At 39.2% G+C, this 23,408-nt stretch overlaps 1 protein-coding gene across 6 annotated transcripts in view; it reads left to right on the top strand.

The window, feature by feature from the left end:
* Positions 1–22,052, top strand: part of Raskol (Ras GTPase-activating protein raskol) — a 351,754-nt gene extending 329,702 nt beyond the window's left edge. For 3 of the 6 annotated variants that reach the window (XM_076770850.1, XM_076770849.1, XM_076770845.1), the window contains 8 exons: positions 3,391–3,674; positions 4,290–4,576; positions 5,850–6,182; positions 6,948–7,352; positions 9,882–10,048; positions 10,464–12,083; positions 13,536–13,660; positions 18,480–22,052. In XM_076770850.1, the coding sequence (XP_076626965.1) occupies positions 3,391–3,674; positions 4,290–4,576; positions 5,850–6,182; positions 6,948–7,352; positions 9,882–10,048; positions 10,464–12,083; positions 13,536–13,660; positions 18,480–18,750 (3,492 nt within the window). In that variant the 3' untranslated portion in view covers positions 18,751–22,052. The remainder of the gene's footprint in view (positions 1–3,390; positions 3,675–4,289; positions 4,577–5,849; positions 6,183–6,947; positions 7,353–9,881; positions 10,049–10,463; positions 12,084–13,535; positions 13,661–18,479) is intronic. The other 3 variants (XM_076770846.1, XM_076770848.1, XM_076770847.1) reach the window with 3 other exon arrangements.
* The last annotated feature ends 1,356 nt before the right edge of the window (positions 22,053–23,408 follow it).

Genomic DNA, 23,408 nt, shown 5'->3' with positions numbered 1-23,408 from the left:
AAGTTCGAAACAATATTTATTTAACAAAAGTACTGGACTCGAAATAAAATATAAACTCTTTCGAAATATAAACTTCGATACTTCAAAATTAGTTTCTTTAGTTTAACATTATTCTTCGATGAATAATTAATTACAGAATATTTTTGAATGATTTTATTTATTCGCACAATAGATATGACGAATAAAATAAGCATATTCAAATATAAAAAAACAACATTTTTTATAATTAAATGGATGCATGAAAGTGTAAAAGTTTGTTTAGAATTTGAATTAGTTTTTCTTTCATTTTCATTTAGAAATTTGAAAGTCTGATAATTCTGTAAAATTTGTAAGTCTCGTTCAAAGGAATAAAAAATTATTTTTATAGTTTATATAGTTACTGGAGATGAAGTTTTCTTTCAGGAAGATTTTGCTCAACGTAGAAGAATGCGTTTTCACTAAAATTTCACTGCGTTCTGCTTGGCCAGTCGATTGATCCGCTCGAACGACCACTCGAGCCATACAATATTTAACGTTTTAATCACTTTTGTTAGCGGATAGGCCGGTTCATTACATTGAAGCCGCCGCGCCTTGATTTCTCCTGCGCTCAGCTGTTCGAGAATCTGTCACGACTGCTGTACACCTGCGCCATTGCGAAAACTATCGCGCGTACAATTTATCGTTGCTCCATTTAAATTAATTTGCATAATTTTCTACATGTCCAGCGATATTTCGTTAATCCTATATTCGGATCATTTCGCGCAGGTGCAGTGGACATAATTAATCGCTCAACATTCAACGTGCATTAATCTAAACTTTTTTTCGAACCATGCTGCAACGTTATGTTTAACAAATCCCCTCCTCCCCCGTGAATAAAATTAACTTATTTGAAGTTTGTGCAACGGATAAAATAGTCGAGGTCAGTACTGTCTCAAAGAAAAATACAAGCAGTAATAAATGTTCAAATTATTTGAGAAATGAAGCTAGGATCTCCAATGAATTATTGGAGAAATTTTGCCCTTAATTTTCGATTCATTTTCTGATCTGGAATCATCCCCTTTATTGATGCATCCTATATAATTATATTAACGATTAAAAACAAGAAACATATAATATAGCAAATATCTGCCAAAGGAAGAAAACAAAATTTGTTGATATGCTTATAAAGAATAAAATAATAGACTGCAATTGTACGTACGAGAAGAGATGAAGACAAGGATAAAATACAGTCAATAACGTCCCAAAAAAAAAAATACAATAAGTGACAAATTTTCAATTTCAATTATTTAAAAAATTGAGCCTCGAATGGGGAAATTCTATCCTCCATTTTCGATTGGGGTTTTCATCTGGAATCACCCCCCTCATCGATATATCCTATATAATTATATTAACGATTAAAAACGAAAATTCGATATACCAAATACGTGCTAAACCAAAAAAAGTAATGGGGGATTCTAGAGGCCAAAATAAGACGAAAATCAAGAATACCAATTAGTTGATGGAGGCTTCGTTCAAAAGTTATTAACGTTTAAAGTTTCGTCCATACTGAATTTTCTTTTCGAAAATGTGCAGGAATTTGGGGGTAAGTCTATTCACCAAAAATGATTGTACTTGATCCCTGCAATCGAAAATAATTTTTCCAGAACGATTTGAAATCTTTTTTTTTTTGCCGAAAAATTTAGGCACCCACTAGAATTTTTTTCTCGAAAATGCATAGGATTCTGGGGATATGTCTATTCACCACAAATGAATGAAATTGATCCCTGTAACTGAAAATAATTTTTTCAAGACGATTTGAAATTTTTTTTTTTCGTCGAAAAATTTAGGCACCCACCTGTCGATTTTTCTTAAAAATTCGTTTGACGCCCTACAGAAAAATTGTCTAATACTTTTTTGTAGATATTCATGAGCTCTACGACAGAAAAAAGTTTCACTGAAATATATTCACTATTGCAGGAGTTATGGCTCTTTGAGTATTGGACCATTTTTATGGGGTTTATCTAACTTTCAACCTTTCAAACGTCCATAACTTCTACAACAGTGAACGTATCTCAATGAAATTTAGTATGGAAGTAGAGCTCATGAATACCTACAAAAAAATACAAAACAAAATTTCCGTAGGACGTCAAACAAATTTATTAAAAATGAAAAACGAATTTTTAATAAAAATCGACAAGAGGGTAGCTGCTGAAATTTTTCGGCGAAAAAAGAAATTTTAAATCATTTTGGAAAAATTATTTTTGATTGCAGGGGTCAATTACAATAATTTTTAGTGAATAGACATATCCCCGAAATCCAACGCACTATCGAAAAAAAAATTCAGGAAGGTGAACAAATTTTTCGACAAAAATAAAAAATATCAAATCGTTCTGGAAAAATTATTTTTGGTTGCGGGAGTTAATTACAATCATTTTTGGTAAATACACATACCCTCGAAATCCTACATACTTTCGAGAAAAAAATCCATTACCGAAAATATACTGTGTGGCCGGAAATGTTTCTATAACATTTTAACGAAGCCTCAATCAACAAATTAGTATCTTTGATTTTCGTCTTATTTTGGCCTCTAGAATCTCCCATTAAAATTTTTCCCAGGATTGGCCGAACAGCCTGTATATTTATAAAAAATAAAATAACAGACTCTTTTGTAATGAATTATAATTACACGAAGAAGGGATAAAAGCAAGAATAAAATACAGTCAATATCGTCTTAAAGAAAAATACACGAGTGACAATTTAAAAAATTCAATTATTTAAATAATGAAGCTTTGATTGGAAATAGTCTATTTTTCATTTTCGATTTGTTTTCTCATCTGAAATCACCTCCTTCATCGATACATCCTGTATAGTTATATGGAAGATTAAAAACGAACATATATCAAATACATGCCAAATCAAAAAAAGTTGTTGATGAGTACCATATATATATTTATAAAAAATAAAATAATAGACTCTTGTGTAATGAATTATTAATTGTACGAAGTAGGGATGGAAACAAGAATAAAATACAGTCAATATCGTCTTAAAGAAGAATACACGAGTGACAATTTAAAAAATTCAATTATTTAAATAATGAAGCTTTGATTGAAAATAGTCTATTCTTCATATTCGATTTAATTTTTCATCTGGAATCACCCCCTTCGTCGAAACATTCTGCATAGTTATACAGAAGATTAAAAACGAACATACACCAAATACATGGCCAAATCAAAACAATTTGTTGACAAGTACCATATATATATTTATAAAAAATAAAATAATAGACTCTTGTGTAAAGAATTATAATTGTACAAAGAAGGGATGAAAGCAAGGATAAAGCGCAGTCTGGTGCATCGTTTTCACTATTATTTGCGACCCGTTAATGGCAAAAAACCCGTCGAGTCACTGACCGAGGTCATTTTCGTTGGGCAGAATTTCTTCTCGAAGAGGTCGTTCCGCTCGAACCCGCTGAAGAGGACGAAAAGCGTGACGAAGCTCGAGCGACAGAAGCAACGCGGCGCCGGTCTTCGGGGTTGTCGTTCACACGAGTCCCTCCTCTGCGGACAGGCGGTGACCTCGATGGACCTCGCGGCCGTGACACCGCTGCATCCGAGCCTGCTTGGCAGACCTCACTGCTTTCAGGTCACGCCCAGCACCGGTGGGCCCAAGTATTTCAGTTGCAGGACCGCTCACGAACGGGACCAGTGGTTACACAGGTTGGTACCGTTCCATCTTCTTTTTCTTCCTCGAACGAATCGTCCGCGAGGGGGTCGAGTGCTCGACGAATCTCCACGAGACGCCGAGTGCCAAGTCATCCCGGTATTGTGTTCCAGAGAATAGCCTTTTTGACCTACATCCACGGTTATTTTAACTTTACGCGACAGGGGGGACGCGCAGGGTCGTTCGATAAGCCAACAGACCTCTATTTTAGTACCATTCCTCCTATAAATGCCGCCATTTTCTATAACTATACGGGGAACGTTCACCTAAATGCTCTTCGACGCAGAAATTAAATATCTAAAAAAATAAAGTTTCGTTTTCGTGGACAATTAGAGGGGTTTGGTATGGCAAACCAGTTTATTAAATCTTTTCTTTGGCATCCGCCATCTTTAATTTGTAAATCCTTCTCAGATTAATTCTGTTAACTCCCCAGTGTCTCTCACGCGCAAAATAAAAGAATTTTCGTGAGTTTCTATTGTATTCCAACGACCTCCCTCTCTCTTTTTATATTTGCTCCTCGTTAACGCGACACGATGAATTTTTTCTTTTAACTGTGGTTTGTCGTTCGAAGGAGCAGGGATTTTAATTACGTTGCACGTTGTTGAACCCAGTTTAAGGAAATCGGTTCAACCCGACGCAGAGCAGACGCGACGAACGGACAACTCCCTGCAGATTTGGTTGTTGGAGGCGAAGGGCGTGCCAGCGAAGAAGAGATATTTTTGCGAGGTTTGTCTAGACAGCACCCTGTACGCGAGAACCACCGCGAAATTGAAGGCGGATCTGTGCTTCTGGGGCGAGCACTTCGACTTCCACCATCTGCCCTCCGTCAACACCATCCAAGTCAATCTGTACAGGGAGGCGGACCGCAAAAAGAAGAGAGACAAGAATGTTTTAATCGGTAAGACGCGTAGAAACGTACACATGTCTTCGTGAATGTCCATCAGTTACTTGCATTTAGTTGCACGTGCCCCTTAAATACAGTTTTGACGAGAAGAGAAAATGGAAGCTGTTAGACCTCGGAAAAGTAGAACGAAGTTGTTGAGAATTACCCACACCGTATGTTGTGTGTTCATTAGATGATTTTCTAGCAATTTTGTGCAACTTTTCAACGAATTACTGTGGCTTAGAAAAGCCTTCCTTTGACAGTAACAAATCTCACACGATCAGTATTCTAATAAAATAAGATGGAAGAAAGCTAGAGCATCTAGTAAGTAATTTCCACTTTGAAACTCAAGGAAAAACCTACATGTACACTATTATCTTCATTACTTAGAAATGTAATGTAAAAATCAGTGGTTGCTATGAAAAGAAAAATATGCTGAATAATTTCTGAGCTAAAGTATTTGTGTTTATTAAGAGGGAACATGTGTCATGAACTACTTGTGAATATCAGGAATATTTATGGTAATATACAGGATGTTCAGCCACCACTGGAAAAAGTTTTAAGGGAAAGTTTTTTCCATTCCGGAAAAATTATTTTTAGGCGCAGGGGTCAATTACAATCATTTTTGGTAAATAGATATATCCCCGAAATTCTACGCACTTTCGAGAAAAAAATTCGAGAAGGTGTGAAATTTTTCGAAGGGAAAAAAAAATTTCAAATTGTTTTGGAAAAATTATTTTTAGTTGCTGGGTTCAGTTACAAATATTTTTGATGAATAGACATACCCCCGAAATCCTATCCACTTTCGAGAAAAAAATTCATTACTGAGCGTATAATGTCTGATCATAACTGTCTGGTTACCCTGAAAAAAAAAAATTACAAATCGTTCTAAAAAAATTATTTTCTGTTACGGGGGTCAATTACAATCATTTTTGGTGAATACACATACCCCCGAAATCCTATATATTTTCAAGGAAAAAATTAAATATTGTATATATTGAGAGGAAACATATATCTTGAACTATTTGCGAATATGAAGAATATTTGTAGTAGTATATAATGTAATTATAATAGTAATATAGTATAATGTAAATATTCTGATCAGTGGTTACTACGAAAAGAAAGATATGCTGAATAATTTCTGGGCTAAAGTATTTGTATTTATTGAGAGGGAACACGTGTCACGACCAACTTGTGAATGCCAGGAACATTTGTGCTAGCATTTGTTCCAGAATGCACCTTAACAAATTCATCTATAATTTAACGACGTGCCCTAAATTGTATGCAGGTTCCGTCAGCATACCCGTGCACATCGTGACGTCGCGATACCTGACGGAGAAGTGGTACCCCGTGGTGGGAGACAAAGGTCCTTTGAAGGAGCCCCCAGCGTTGAGGGTGAAATGCCGCTTCCAGTCCGTGGACATACTACCAGTTCAGGTGTACCAGGAGTTCCTGGAATACCTGAAGACCGACTACAAGCCTCTGTGCGAGAAATTGGAGCCCGCGATCGGCGTGAAAGCGAAAGAGGACATCGCCACTGCTTTGGTAGCAGTCATGCAACGGGAAAAGAAAGCGCCTCAGTTTCTTGCTGACTTGGTCATGATGGACATACACAGAATAGGTAATTTCCAGCGTTCGAAGATTCAGAGAAAAAGTTTTTAGATAGCTCGTTTACCAGAGGTGTTCGACGAAACCAGCTTCCAATCCTGGAAGACCACTTTGTCTAATCGATTCTGACTCTTGTCATAGTTACGGGTCTCCAAAAGATTTTAGTCTATGCAGCAGGTGATTCTGGACCAAAAATGTATAATACACTGTGGGTCTATTTCCATCGGTCGTTGAGATAAATATTAATTGACTAATGTGTTCCTAGGTTTCAGCTTCACACGATACTTACTTAGAAAAGAAGAGTATGTCGTGCAACAGCTCTCAAATTAAGATAGTAATTAAAGTCTTCTTTGTGTCACTCAGTGACTGGTCAGAAGATCTCTAGATTACGTTTAAAAGTAGCTCATGAAATTTTTATAGCTTAGTTCTTTAGTTTTGATATTAAATGTGACCCTAGTCGATGCTAGTTTTAAGGACACAGACCTTGTATATAAGATTCAATCCACTTAGAAATACACTATACTCGCTCTAATATAAAATTCATCTAGTAAATAATAATACTAGATATCTGCAAGATTTTCTAGGACCAAGTGCTTCTTCGTATCAAATTTTCACCGTCGAACATCTCTGTAAATATCAAGCATCGACGAAACAGGTTCACCCGAGAAAGTTCGAAGTTGGCTTTGATGTTGAGCAAATACGTTTACTCAGAATTTTTTTTTTCTGTTCGTGGAGAGTCGTTCTCCTCCACTCATCGATGGCAAATATTGAATTTCAGACGACGAGAGGCTCACCTTTCGAGGAAATTCCTTAGCCACGAAGGCGATGGAGGCCTACCTGAAGTTGACGGGCGATAGGTACCTGCAGGAGACCTTGGGGGCGGTGGTGAGGGGCGCGGTGGAGGGTGGCGACTGCGAAGTGGACCCGTTGAAGGTAGCCTCGGTGGCAGCCCTTCACAAACAACAACAGAATCTAAGGAACGCGGTGGAGCTCGCCTGGAGCAGGATACTGGCCAGCCACGCTCACTTTCCTCTCGAGTTACGCGAATGCTTCCGTATATTCCGCGAACGGTTGGCAGACATGGGCAGGGAGGACATTGCTGACAATCTGATCTCCGCGTCCATATTCCTCAGATTCCTCTGCCCCGCCATACTCAGCCCGTCTCTGTTCAACATTACTCACGGTGAGTCGAAATCTCAGGATTAATAAGTTTAGTTTACTACAATGTGTTAGGAAATGATAGGTTCACTCACATTTATTATCGTAACTTATAGAGAAATGTATCAATTGCTCTCAAACTTTCAAGATATAATGACCTTGTATTAACAAATCTGATTGCTAAATTTCGTTTTGGAGTAATATTTCAAAATGATGTAACATAAGAATATCATAATTTTAATATATTTCAACCGTTAATAAATGATAGGTTCACTTTAAAAAACATATTTATACATAGTCATTAAATAATTCTTAACAAAGTAAAAATTAAAATTAATATTTAATAGGTTTTCCACCGTTTTTAATTAATAAATTGATTCGCTTCGGCATAGATTCGACAAGATTTGTAAGTTGCCGAGTAGTAATGCAATCCTAAGCGTTCGTAATTGCCGTTTTGAGCTCTTTTACACTATTGAATTGGCGATAATCATCGTAAACATCGCGTACTAGTTGTCCTCATAAATTCTCAATCGGGTTAAGATCAGGAGACCTTGATGGCCATATTAATGTGTCTATATTTTTAGTTTTTAACCATTGTTTAGTGCTTGATGAAGCGTGCACTGTTGCGTTATCATGCATGAATGTTAATTTTGCAGACGAAAAACGGCGAATATAGGGCAAAAGGTGTTCTTCTAAAACAGCTTGATATTTTTTTGAATCGAGTCGTGTATCAAGGAAGGCTAATGTCGTCTTGCCAAATCCAGAGAACGCCGCCCAAATCATCACAGAACCTCCACCAAAGTTACGTTTTGAAAAGTAACGCGGTTCTGTACATAGATTGTGCCAATAGGTCGCCAACCCATCTGGTCCATCTAAGTTGAATTTCTTTTCATCAGACCAAATAATCTAAAAATTTAAAAATATGTAAATTGCAACGTCCTCGCTAAAAAATGTGCACATACCGAATGCCACTGATGGGTCCACGTTTGATGCAAATCTGCAAATGTTACACGTGTTTTGCAATGCTCCTTTTTAAGCGTTGGGGCAGATTTCATTTTCTTGTGTACAAGATTAGAAGATTCTTTTAAAACATTCCATACTGCCACATGTGAAACATTTGGCGCGAATTCGTTGCGTAATCGTTGACTTTCTATTGTTGAATTTGATGCACTCGCGATAATTGCTCTTTTATTGCGTGGTGTTAATTTTGCTGGTCTTCCAGGTGATTTTTTCACACCATATTCATCCCCATTTTTTATAAACTGTTTCACCTATGCGACGACCAATTTCTCGATGAGACGTTCCAGAGTCTTTATACGCCAATATCTGTCCTTTCTCTTTTTCATTCAAAACTTTACCCCTGCTCATTTTTAAAAAAATGCTTTAACACCTTAATAACTCGATACTTCGATACTTTAATACATATCTTTTACACTGTAAATGCATGGGAAGATTCATGAGAAATTGTTTACTGTTTGTTTCCTTTGTAACCAGGATACGTAACAAACGACACGCAAACAAAATGATGGTGTTAAGCAGCCAAATTCACAATGAATGCATTATAACGAAAGAATATTGCAATGTATTAAATTTTGGTACATTAACAAATCGTTTAATCGTCCTTTTAGCAAGTGAACCTATCATTTATTAACGGTTAAAAGCTGGTTACATTCAGTAAAAGATTTCTAGTTTCTTTTTGAACCGTTATTTCCATATAATGTTTAGCAGAACAGTTTGTTAATATAAAAGCTAAAAATTCTGAAAATTTGAAACTGATTCATGCACTTCTTTCTAAATTATTATCATAAGTATGACTGAACCTATCATTTCCTAACACACTGTAATAATTGTTCAAAGGTGTAGTTAATTTTGTTCAAATTTGAATGCAATGGCCACAGAAAAAGATTTGTTTAACGAGTACCTCGCGAATTTGTATTGATTATAATATGTTAGAGATCTCTTAAATAGGAATAATTCATTGTAAAAATTATATAGTAAGTATTGATCTTGGAGAAAGTAAAAAGAATATAAACGTTGGTTCATGGCCTTCTTTAGTATACAAGGTTAACAGCAAAAGTAAATTTTAAAGAACTAACAACTGTATAAAAATTATTAATGCAAGAAGAGCTGTATGGATATGTGTATGTTAATCAGAAGAAATTCTTCCTTATTCGAAAGGTGATAAATTTGTACTCTTGCATTTACATTTCTGAGTTATATAATTTCTAGATAACTAATTTCTAGTTGTACGCAATTACGAGAATTGATAAACGAGCTGTGCATTGTTATACAATATGAGTTTTGAAAGATAAGATAAACAGTGGTGTCTTATGCAATTTGCATCAGGCCAGAAATAGAATTTATCGTTTCTGGTATTTTATTTTTCCCCTATTATCGATAGAATGATGCAGCTACGTTGACAACAAATTATAGTTGGTTTACAGTAAGTGGAAGAATGTAAATGAAAAGATTAACGATGAAAGGGGAAAGAAGAAAAAGATTCGAAGTTAAAATTGAAAAGCATGGAAATATGGAGAGTTCCGTTTCTTTCCAGAATACCCGAACGAAAAGGCAGCGAGAAACCTCACCCTCGTGGCCAAAACTCTCCAAACGCTCGCGAACTTCACGAGATTCCAAGGAAAAGAGAACTTTATGGAATTCATGAACGACCTCTTGGAGCGAGAAGCTCCGTCCATGAAAAACTTTCTTCAACTTATCAGCGTACGTGTGATTACTCTTTTATCATCCTAAATGCAGTCGAGTTCCAGAAGATAGACAAAGTATTCTTGATATAGTAGAACCTCGATTATTGCGGAATATCTAGGCTAAAAGCTTCTGCAATAGTTGACCAGTAAGATATAGCTTCACACAGCATATCTGACTATACCTCTTCAGTAGTGTCTTCAACCATACTTGTTTCTTAGCAATCATCCCCTCCACTTGTCAACGTAATGTCATCCAGTAAACTAGTCTTTGATGCAATAATCGAGGTTCTACTGTGCAACCACTACTCGTATAATCTTTCTATTTAAAAAAAGATGACCAACTGCAATAGATAGAAAATGAACAATGTCATCTTCCTTACTAAGTCTCGACCAAATTAAAAATTAGTTATTAAAAAAAATGTCTTCCACAGAGCCCACTACCAAAGGACGCTCCGGCCAACAATTCCCTAGAATTCGACGGCTACATAGACCTGGGAAAGCAGTTGTCTCTGTTGCACGCGTTATTGCGTGAAAGTTTAGTCACGATAACTTCGTCGTCGTCGCCACTGCCACCGCCTAGGCTGCCAGAGATCTTGGAAAGGATCTCACTGGCCCTGGATCAGCCGGGCCCCAGTCCAGTGCCAGCGTCCCACCGCTACCCGAATTTGCAGAACAACATCTTCCGTTACAACGATCCCACGATCGCCAACAGCAACACGAATCTCTCTGTGTCGGCGACGTCGACGCTGAGCAACCACAGCACGCTGAACGGTACAATCAGAGACAGCAACGAGGTGTTGCAGTCGAACACTCTTGGCCACAACAGTTCCCGCAGTCCAAACGTCGCCAGGGCCGCCACTCTTCCCAGGAACGCTTACATGCCCAACAACGGAAAGCTTCAGCTGCAGATCACTACGGACGACTACCCTCTGGAGCCACCAGCCTTCGTGTCGCGTTCGCCAACGCCTATCGTGAGACAGCACAGGGCGATAGGGACGAACAGAACCGGCGCTGGGTACAGACTAACAGCTAGCGCTAGTTTAGCGAACGTGAATCACTGTCAAACGCATCCCACCAGCCCCACAAGGTCGGAAAGTCACAGCAATCTGAAGGATTCCAACTACAACATCACAACGCCGCAGAACAATCAGTCGAACATCTGCACGATCGTCGCCCAGCAGCAGCAACAGCAACAGAACCACCGACACAACATCGCGCGGCTCCAGAACATGGACATCCACGACAGGGAGGACAACTACAACCACAACAACTACAACGTCTCGAGATCGACCAGCAGAAATCACTGTAACAAGGAGGAGAACGCGAACCAGACGCAGCACCAGAACTACAACAACGTCTCGAAGACTACCGTGAACGCGAACGTCGTGGTGAACCCGTCCTCGAATCTCACGCTCTCTATCAATCATCAACCGAACAACAATTACAACAATAGCAAAACTAGCAATACTGCCAATGGTAATCTGGACGAGCTGTCCGACCTGCTCAGGTACGCCGACGACGAGGTCTCGGAGTCCAAGTCGCAGAAGGGATCGCAGATCTCGATCTCCCAATTGAGCAACGTCGCCTCGTCCGGCTACCAAAGTTTCGCTGCTTACAGTCAGAGCTCCAGCCCCGTTGATCTGAGTAGCAACAACGCGAACGCTCACATACTCAGCGCCGCGCCGCTCGCGTTCGCGAACCCCGTCTACCACATGGAGCCAAATCACGGGAGGAACGGTAGGAGGGGTAGCACCAGCTCCGAGGAGAGAGAAGGAAGCGGTGGAGGCGTCGAGGGCGTCAGAGGCGTCGATCTGAGCCCGTCCCCGCCGCCGCAGAACAACGTCAGGAACCTGCAGAGGAACACCCAGAACCAGTGGAGACAAACCAACCAGGCGCACAGGAACAACTCCGAACAGAACCAAAGCGGCTGCTGCACCAAACTCAGGAGGAGGCTCTCGCTGGACTCCACGCGGGATCTGTCCGACACCAGCGAAGAAGAAAGCTGCACGACCAGGAGGAGCAAGTCACGCAGTCACCGTAGCATCGATCAGGTAGTCATATATGTACATGGTTGTTTTCATGGATACTCGGTTTCCTCGATGACGAATATGGATAACTTTGTCTGGGTTCTTGACCTGGAGAATAATCTTAAGAAGGTTAAGATTTTCTAGATGATTGAATTGGGGATAGATTGCAGTAATGAAAGCTGCTTGAAACGTTTGTTTTCTTGTATTAATTAGTCAAGGTTGTTTTGAGTTTTTGAGAAGGTTGACAAATCTTGATATTTAATAGATATCTCCAACAAGAATTATTTGATTTGACTTGACAAACAAGTATCAACCTCCTAATATCTGAACAATAACCTGAGAATAACCTCTCCTTGTGCACTTGTGTCGAAAGTATACTATAATCGACACATATTGAAAGAAAAAATATATTTTGATGTATTTGGAGAATACAACTAGAGCTTTGTTGTAACAATCCAAATATTAATATATAAAAAGAGTAAAAAATTAATTGACTATTTTACGACTATTTTACGAAGTAAAACATTGAAAATATTGAAGTAGGGCCTTGTCGCAACAATTCAAATATTAATATGCAGGGTGTTCGACCACCCTTGTAAAAAATTTAAATGGAAGATTTCGGAGGCCAAAATAAGACGAAAATCATGAATATCAATTTGTTGATTGAAGCTTCGTTAAAAAGATATTAAAAAATTTCAAGCCATTCTGGAAAAATTATTTTCTATTGCAAGAGTCAATTACAATCATTTTTGGTCAATAGACATATCTCCAAAATCCTACGCACTTTCGAGACAAAAATTCCTCACCAAAAATCTGATGTCTGACCATATATGACATTTTTCCCTGAAATTTCATACGTATGTTTAAAACATCATAACTTCTGACAGGATTTAAGGATTTTAATGATTCAAAATTCAAACAGTGTGTATTAATGGAGCTCTAGAGCCCCAGAAGAGGGGGTCAAAAAGGTACACTGAATGTAAGGTCTACACGTATAATAACTTTTTAATGAAGCTTCAATCAATAAATTAGTATTCTTGATTTTCGTCTTATTTTGGCCTCAGAAATTTTTCCCAAGGGTGGTCGAACACCCTGTATATTTCCACCGAGTTTACCATGTTGTCCAAGTTCTTATGTTCCACATGGATCAACAAAACATCAAATGATGATCTTTATTCGTCATCCCGGAGACCAAGTCGCCCAAAAATTCCTCCGCAGCCAAATTCTAGCCGCAGTAAAAGCGAGACGCCGATGGAAGCCGCAAAAACCAAAGAGGAACTTCTAATTCTCGCATCTTAACTCTGTCTGTACATATAATACTACGCCCGTAACGTGATCGTTGTGAATAACAAGTTCCTCTTTCTATGTCTCTTCCGATCTATCGTCTAACGGAACGTCCGCCAGCGGAGATCTGTTCGCGGCCTATTCTGTCGTATCTGTCTTGTAACTAACATCGCCACGTCTCTTCGTTTCCAGTACGAAGTGGAAATCGAGAGGCTGCAGAGTAGCGTAGATCGACTGAGGGCACGGTTAGACGCAACCGAGGATACCGATATTGACGGGATTGCACCGGATACCAAGATGAAGAGCATCATCTCCAGGTACTTAATCCTCATTAACGCGCCAGCTAACCCACTCGAAAACTGATTCTCTGCCTGAGTGTGACCCATTCCCCCCGCCACCAGCCCCAGATGATAACCACTTTTATCCGCGTTTCACTTTCGAGGCCTTCCGTCATACTCAGTCACTTCAGATTTCCATCCTCTCCTCGCCAATTCGCCGCCAGTCATTCGACGCGATAAACGAGAAAAAAAAGCGTCAGACATCGACGCGATTCGCGGAGGACAGAGCTGGCTACCATGACGCTTGCAAGAGGAGACCACGATCTGGACTTGGGAATCTTGAACGGGGACCAAACGGGTCTGAAGAAACTGTAGAACGTCAGCCATTTTTGGTCAAATATACGGGGGTTAAATATCGAAAGATCAAAAAGGAATGCTTCTATTTGATTAATAAATATTGTCAAGAAATTCAGTGACTCTTGATGCAATTCTTTATAAAAATAGTGGCTGCTGTTCTACAGTCTCTACAGTTCAAGCTTGGCCCTGTCCAGTAAACCTATACTCGTCCGAATCGTTTGCTCCTCTTGTTAGACCACGAAAATAATGAAATTGATCGAAAGACAGTAACGATAATATACTGTTTTCAATAGCGAGGATTGTACCGTATTCGGCTCTGTCTGCTCGGGACTAATCGTTAAGAGATAAGGTGTAAATATAGTTAGCAATCTGGGAACGAGACGCCTTTTGTATAAAAGAGAAAAAAAAATATATAGTTAAACGGATTAGAAAGAACGTCCACCCGTAATCTCGCAAAAAAAAACGGTTACTGTTCTCGAAATAATATGTATGTTTAATTGATTGTGTGTTCCTGTGCATTCTATCCGCTGCATTTGGTATACTCTGGCTTGATCTGGACCTTGGTGTAAGAGTCAATTATATTTCTAAGCTTCTTACGTTTTTACGTCACATTGTTTAGCGTATAATGTTCTCCATACGTTCTCTCTTGTTTTCGTTAAACGACGAACACGCGCGAACATTTGTCCGCGCGATACGTCGCCGTCCGATGCGAGTTTAGAATTATTATATATATTATTCAGCTCACCCAACTATACTCTGAACCACCGACGAAAGCATTCTCACCCTACGTGCATACTTACATCACCGTCCAATAACATTCTGTCGATCGTGCTCACATATATCACTGTTACTTCACTCGAGTTTTGCTCACCGACAACCTCGTCACACGCGTGCACGGATCAGAGTTGGCCAAACTTTATTCGCGAATAACGAATAAAAATGCTAAGTTTATTCGTAAATCAGAATCCACTAACGGAGTTTTTAAACCGGAATCTAGACGAACAGAATTTTAGGTAGAAGTTGATTTACGAATGAATCTAAAATTTTTATTCGTTATTCGCGAATAAAGTTTCTTCGACTCCGGGCACGAATCACTATGCAACTCCACAGATTTTAGCGCGTCAGGTCTGTGCAGCGGGTCGCAGCGCCGGAAATGTTCAGGATACAGCGCACGATGTATTCGATAGTCATTTTACTGTTAATACACTGTGATTCAAGTATTTCTGACGATGTTGAAAATTTATAATTTTATTTTTTAGTGCAACGGTTTTATAAAATGTAATTTTATTCGACATAATTTTAATAGTTTTGATATATCATATATTTTCACATATAGTTTACTTTATTCCATTACAGTACATATTTTTTTACGAATATTTTTGTACTTATACAAGTATAAATATTTTCATTTTTGCACAAAATATAACTTGATGTCAATAAACATATGGACAGTTGCAAACCTAGTATTTCTTTAATTCTCATACATATTGAAAAAGGTATTTAAGAATCTAAGTTCAAAATAAATTATTATTACCTATTATTTTCCTCCTCGTACTTTGCTTCTAATTAAAGCTTCTCAATAAAAACTTACAACCTCCCAACAACGTCGGAAATACTTGAATCGCCCTGCAATTAGTTCGATCTCTTCGTTTGAATAAATTTTTGATTTTTTAATCGTCTCTCATATTAAATTATCGCTGATAAAAATATGCTGCTAAAAATATCGTAGTTGGCATCCTGAAATGGTTTATTTATACTTCCGCTTAGTAACTTATAAACGATACAAAAATAACAATTTCCACACGTCGAATTTGATTCGTTGAAATAAATTTTTCCTTGAAATAAAACTCGAACGATGATCAATGTTGGATATACAGGGTGTTCGGCCACCCCTGGGAAAAATTTTAATAGGGGATTCTAGAGGCCAAAATAAGACGAAAATCAAGAATATCAATTCGTTGATGGAGGCTTCGTTGAAAAGATATTAGCGTTTAAAGTTCCGCCCATTTTGAATTTTTTTCTCGAAAATGCGCAAGATTTCAAAGGTATGTCTATTCACCAAAAATGATTGTAATTGACTCCTGCAACTAAAAATAATTTTTCCAAAAAGATTTGAAATTTTTTTTTTCCGTCGAAAAATTTCAGCAGCTACTCCCTGTCGATTTTTCTTAGAAATTAGTTTCTGATTTTTAATACATTTGTTTGCCGCTCTACAGAAAAGTTGTCCAATACTTTTTTATAGGTATCCTCGAGCTCTACTTCAGAAAAAAGTTTCATTGAAATATATTCACTACTGTAGGAGTTGTAGTCGTTTGAAAATTGAACCATTTTTATGGGGTTTTTCTCATTTTGCAGGGTCAAAGATTAATTTTTCAATTATTTTTGGGTTTTCTACATATTCCCTACTAAAATACGCATCCTTTGCATTTTGAAACATTGAAATCTTTCAATCCGTTCGAAAGTTATGACGTTTCAAAGATACGAACGAAATTTTGGAGTGACATTTCTGGCCTGAAATTATATTTTCGTTTAGCAATTCTTTTCTCGAAAGTGCGCAGGATTTCGAGGGTGTGTCTATTGACCAAAAATGATTGTAATTGTCCCCCGAAACCGAAAATAATTTTTCCAGAACGATTTAAAATTTTTTTTTTTCGTTGAAAAATTTAGGCACGTAATTAAATTTCCAGTAAAAAATTTTTTTCTCGAAAGTGCGTAGGATTTCGGGGGTATGTGTAATGGCCAAAAATGATTGTAATTGACCCCCGCAGCCGAAAATAATTTTTCTAGAACGATTTGAAATTTTTGAATTTAATTGTTAATAACTTGTTAACGAAGCTTCCATCAACAAATTGGTATTCTTAATTTTCGTCTTATTTTGGCCTTTAGAATCCCTCATTAAAATTTTTCCCAGGGGTGGCCGAACACCCTGTATACAAATTATTAAATATCTTCGTCAAATTAATTTCGTCCGCATGATACGATAGACGAAATGTGCGTTCGAGAAACTTGGCTAAAAGACTATTATACTACAGTATAGTTAGTCCACTAATTCCAACAATTTTAATCAATTCTAACAACTTCCCTAACACCTGCTCTGTCCACCAATTTTTGTCCTTTTAGCAATTGGCGGTCGGCTTAAAAAAATGATATAACATTAAAATGACTGTAAAAGAAAAAAAAAGGGCAATCACAAAAATATTTCCAGGTATTAAATGTGCATGAATGTGATGTTTTTTAGTTACGACACTAGCAGGAACAAAAAAAAATCGTTATTTGCGACAAGAAGAAAATAGCAACGCACTGACTGCAACAAACTTACTTTTTGCACGAACTAATTTTCCATTTATTTTCAACGCTGCTCTGTCGAGTGTATAATCCTGAACGTTTCTTCTGTGCCCATTCACTCACACACTGCGTCACAAATTTTCACTGCGACGAATCGCAGAGGCCACGCTTCTGTGATCGAAGAACCGCCGCCCCCCCTCCCCTTCGTACCCATGCACTACTCTTGAACGTTCTTTTTGGTTGTCCGAGCGTATGATATTTTGCACCAGACACTGCTGCTTCCTTTGAATTTTATTTCCGAGTACATTGGTGTTCTTTTCTTAAATATATGCATCGTGGTGCGCTTGGATCCTCTCCAGCTTCCCTGTGAAATCTCTCTGAAATCGGGAAATGGCCGACTCTGGCGAGAAACATCGGTCTCGTGCCCTTTGAAATACATTTGTGAATTTTGTAGTATTCTTTCAGTCTTGAAAGCAGATTATTTGGAGATTTGAACTATCTTCTTTCGACATTATAAAATCATACACTTATGCGGGTATTAATCGCGTTATAATTTCTCTTTTGATTTGCAACTTACATGTGGTTGTCAGCAACCATATTGAGAGACTTTGAGTCTCCTAACTGACCCGTCAGATGGAGCTGTAGTCGTGGTATCTCCCGAGTTACTGGTACACATTCGAGATCGTTAATTTCGTCTATACGCTTCCTGAATACTATATTAAAAAGAACACAACGGTGTATGTACAAAATTAAAGATAGAAGACTTATAAAGAATGATTGTAATCATATTCTTCACGATAAAAAAAGGTTTTATCCGTTCACTAGTAACTAAAATAATAGCTCATATTAAAACAATTCAAAAAGAATTTTCTCAATACCGAATATTTGAAAAGTGTTTCTCCTCAGAGTCCATCGATCACGGTTTAAATAATTCTCAGCTGCAAAATGAAAGACTAAAAGATCGTCGTGACTTTAGAGAGACTTAACAGGCGACGCTCAGTACCATGTGTATCGAGAACCGTTCGAGTAGTCTCCGTTTCTCCAAAGAATCTGTTCGATTAATGATCCTAGGTCCCGAGGATCCCGCGAACGGAGAAGCAGAGATTACTCGGTCGGCGAACTCGTGACCTGGATCTCCGGGTGACAAGAGCAAAGTCTCCAACGACTAGGCTCGTCCAGGACCCTCTAAACCGTACGTTCGTTTTGCTAATTGTAGGTTAATCTCTGTGGAGGAGGAGCTGCGGCGCGAACAGCAGAAGATGTCGGCCGCGTTGTCGTACAAGCAGCGCGTGATCGACGCGCAGGAGCAGCAAATAGCCGCCCTGGACGCCGCGAATTCGCGTCTGATGACGTCAAACACAAGACTGTTGTCCGCATTGAGCACACTGAAGCAACGCTACAACGCGAAGACCCAGTCGAGCAACGAGGCAGCCGCGTTGCTGCAGAACATCGCAGACATCGGTGAACTGAAGAGCTCGTCCTGTTGAGGACCAGTCCAGACCACGCACCGGTGAACCAACGGACATGGAAGGGACTAACGAAGAACGGGTTACGGTCGTTAGATTCGTACCTCGTACTAAATGAAACGATCTTCGTCTCGATGACGATCGATTCGTCGCGATATCAGTTTATTGGGAATCCCCCAGCGCGAGGTTAACGCGGAGTCTAGCTCGGTTGCTTGAGGAGGATGCGCGCGCAACTCTGGGTCCTCCCTCGTTCGAATCGCGCGTCACGATTGGACAGTACTGGCTCGACAGACTCGACAAAATCCCTGCATGGACCAAAGTTTTGGGAACGGAGGATAAACGTTTTGAATTTCGATACTAGAAAAAGAAAAAACGGAGTATTTCGAATAATGTTCGGACGTGGAAGTATTTTCAACATAAGGTTTGTTGGGGTACCTAGATTATACATCCAATTTATAATGCTTTAGAATGAAACGACTAGATTGGTGATAATTAAATTTGTTTTTTTTTGTGGGGGGAGGGATCTTCTGATTTCAACGTTTTTTGAACTTACGCAGTACCTTATGTGAAATATTGAAGCGCCAAACGATGTCAAAGGTTAAATTGGCACTTCTAAATACCGAATATAATGGAAACCTCTGTTTACCAAAGTTTGTTCTATGTAGTAGCCTCAGCATAGAGTGGTAGAGACGAGACCAGGTCCTTGGTCTATCATCTAGACATGGACAACTGGACTGCCAGTGAGCATTTGGCTTTTTAGCAAGAAATGACTGGTGTGGATCACGCACACACACATACACACATGCTGCAGTAGTAAAAGTATTAAGTCTACGATGTCACGTGCCTACTACTGCAGTTAATCCTCATCCATAGTTTCCTATTGCGACATCAAATGCTCAAGTCAAACTTTACCCTTGCAGGTACAGGCTCAACAAAACCTGATCTAGGCCTATACCTCCTAAGTAAAAAAGGCGTATCTCGAGTACTTGTTTTTTGTTTTTTTAGATCCGTGCTGATCGTCGTAATTTTCCTTTAATTTTTTTTATATACGTCTAACTTCATTAACACTTTAACGTTCTTTGTGTTTAAGATAAGTTTATTTCGTTATGGAAGTATGTAAAGTATAGTTCCAGTTGTCCTGGGGGGTACGCAAAAGTGAAATGCCTTTTTGGTTTAGGACGGTAGCATAGCCTAACTAATTAGTATCGTCCGATACCGTTGAAAATAAGAGTCTGACAAGGATTTTATTTAACTTGTCGAGCTATACCTTCCGATCGTCGTGTGCAGAGACATTGAAAGCCCGTAAACTCGCGAGTACGTTAGGTTTGACGAACCTAGGTAACGAGAAACTCGTTCGAGATTTATAGAGAAAAGAAGGGGGGAGAGCGAGAGGCGTGTGCGAAAATAGAGGCTACCTAGTGAATAGGCAAACGGTTTAAATAGATAATTTACGTCGAATTTCATGTGACATAGCGTTAGAATTAATTAGAACCGGGTAATCCGCTAGCCTCGTGTCGTTTGCAATCGAGAACAGTGATGAGAGAGCCGTTTGATCGACGCCCGGTCGCTGATTTCTTGTTTTTTTTTTTTGCGAATTCGTCTCCCGGCGGCTTTCCACCGTTCGACGTGAACGAGCCTGAAAGTCGAAGCATCGAAGGGACACGGTTTCGTTCGATATTAAAGGCTTAGCCCTTTCGGTGCTGAAATTCGAAAACTGGGCGCCGCGTCGCGTGCGGAATCGTAGCGGTTGTATTTGTTAAGCACGGTGGTTCGACGCCTATGGGCGTTCGACGCACGGGCTGAATTGGTTCGTAAGCGTCCCCCAAGCACCGAAAAGGTTAGGAGCGTTCGAAATATATTTATCAGCGAGGTCGATCGATTCATCTGGCCGGTGGTCGAAGCACCGACGCAGAGACGAGTCTCTCAATTCCGTTCTGTCACATCCGTTTCTTTTTTTTATTTTTTCTCATTTTTATTTAGCATCGTATGTACCTTGACGCACAGCCGCATGCACCGTAACCGCCTAGCATGACGTACGAAGATTGTAACGTGTATATTGCACCGACGTGCAAACCGCGCCCTTGAGCACCGAGTCGTACTTCGGGGACACCCTGTATATGCGTGTACATTTTTTTCTAGTTTCCGTTTCGAGCGCCGCCCGGTCACCGCGAACCGAGGACCATCCGTTTGAGCGCGGCGGTCATTTTCACGGGACGCTCAGCGCCGCCTGTCGCGCGCGAAACGAAACGATCGAAATTTGGCGCGAGAACCCCAATCTTCGAGCGTGCGTTCGATCCAAAACACCGATTCTTACTTTAAGCGACGATATTTATTTAGTAGTTTCTACCAAAGATGAGTGTTTTCGTTGTAAAGAAAAAAAAAACAAAAAAAAATGGAAAAACGAAGGGAGAGCGGATTTATGTAAGATATTTCGTTGTGTACCGCGACCGAGGTACCGGTGCGCGGCGCGAAAATTCGAATTCGAATTTCTCCGAATTGAGAATCGATTTTTTTTTCTATTTTTTTTTTTTTTTTTAATTAGTTTTGCACAATTGATGCGTTCATGCATGACAATTAGACGCTTGACGGTCTCGTTTGTTCGCAAGCGTTAGCGCGAGTTAATGTTTTTACATCACAAACAACAAATTCTTATTGTAGCCGTTTGTAGAGCGAGATGCACGCGTGCGAGATCGAAAGACTGGAGAGAATGGAGAAACGAGAGCGAGAGTGAATGCGCGGACGAACGTGTCGAGAGAAAATAAAAGCGAATGTGTTCGAGCGTGTGTGGTGAATGCATGTACGAATGGGAAGAAAACGCGTGCGAAGCGAAGTGAAAGAAGATTGCGATTCAGTCTAATATCATTTAAAAAAAAAAAAATAAGTATTATCTCGTCGACTTGTACCATAGCTTATTGTCGGGCGTTTTGTGAGAGCGTTTTATTTTCTCGCCTTTCGCCGATTATTTTTGTATAGAGATATCTATCTTCCCTGTTTCTTTCACTCTGTTCCCGATCCACCTTTCCCCGCACTCGATCCCCTCACACCTTTTGTACTTTCTTTGACGCGAGCTGAAGCTGTTTTCAATCGTCGTGTGTTGACACTATGAAATTAATATATTTAACGGTATTCCCCTTCCTCCCTTTCCCCTCTTGTTGGACGATGTAATCGATAAACGATAAAGTAATCTATTTAAAATGACTTGGATAGCGTGTACATTGCTAAGTTTTTTGGTATATTCGTTTCTGCAATACATCATCTGTATTTAAGCGTATAGCATCTATTAGTAACAGTACATGAACAAATAAATATGATTAGACATATTACGTCGAGCGTTAAGAAACTGCGTGTCATCCTAAATATTCCCCTTATTTACAGACCGAAATTTGATCAAATTTCAGGCTACGAGACGTTAAATAAATACGTAAATTATAATATGCAGCACGATTGGAGCTGCTTCCAGGTAAGTTCGATAGATGTCGCCACGGAGCTATGGATAACCTCAAAAATATCTCGTCTACGGTGTAAGGTCTACTCGAATACCATGTTTTTAATTTAATTAATTCTCCTGACACGGTTTAACAACACATTTTACACTCTATCAATTTTTCTCGATGTTTGAATATATTTCATTCTAAAAGACAAATTACCCTCTGTGCATACAAGTTGCGAGCTACCTACGAACGGTACCGTGGTCGTACCCAACTTTGTTTACACGAATTATTCGATATCGCGTAACGATCGTAATAAAATAGTCCGAAATATTCGAATCGAATTCGTACACTCGCGATTGAAATGAACTCACCAACAGACGAAATATCGAATGTTCGTGGCTGAACGTTGGAAAGGATGGTTTCTCACGGGATGCATGATCCACCTAGGGACAGAAAAAATTGCGCGTATCGCGAACAGGGTAATCACGTTAGCCATAATTTACGAACGCTTATCGTCGGTGGTTGAATATTGCCGTGTAAACACGAGTTTAAGTGCGATCATCGTCGGGGTAATCAATCTAATCGAGACGCGCCACGATGACGAAGCTCATCGGAAAATCAATAACACGCGACGCAACACGCACGAAGCAGCACAAGTGCCGTGACTGTACGTGCGGGGATTTGTTTCGATTAATATCGATATATCGGGGGGATGATCGCGCGTAAATTCGAAAAACTTTCGACCAATCGAACGTCGCGCGACCGCCCGATACGACTATCGATTGCAATCTGATAACGGGAGACTATTAATTGGCTAATCGGTAGATAAGAGCAAAATAGTCGTGAAAAACATTTCGAAGGTCGAGAAATTTAAATTCGAAGCTGATGCGACTATGTTGCGAAACTTTGGAAAGTTTGAAGTCTTTTACGCCCGTTCGCCTTCTATTTTCTTTCAAATTAAAAATGTCTATTGATTTTAATGCTAATTTCATTTTTAAATATATGGGGTGTTCGGTTACGACTGCGAAAAATTTTAATAGGAGATTCTAGAAGCCAAAATAAGAGGAAAATCAAGAATACCAGTTTGTTGATGGAGGCATCGTTAAGAAGTTATTAACGTTTAAAGTTCTGTTCATACTGAATTTTTGTGTCGAAACTGCGTAGGATTTCGGGGGTATGTCTATCCACCAAAAATGATTGTAATAGACCCCTCTAAATAAAAATAATTTTTCCAGAATGATTTGAAAT

This window comes from Colletes latitarsis, chromosome 8 (genome assembly GCF_051014445.1).
Source record: "Colletes latitarsis isolate SP2378_abdomen chromosome 8, iyColLati1, whole genome shotgun sequence".
Lineage (NCBI taxonomy): Eukaryota > Metazoa > Arthropoda > Insecta > Hymenoptera > Colletidae > Colletes > Colletes latitarsis.
This window is presented reverse-complemented; position numbering and strand designations above follow the sequence as displayed.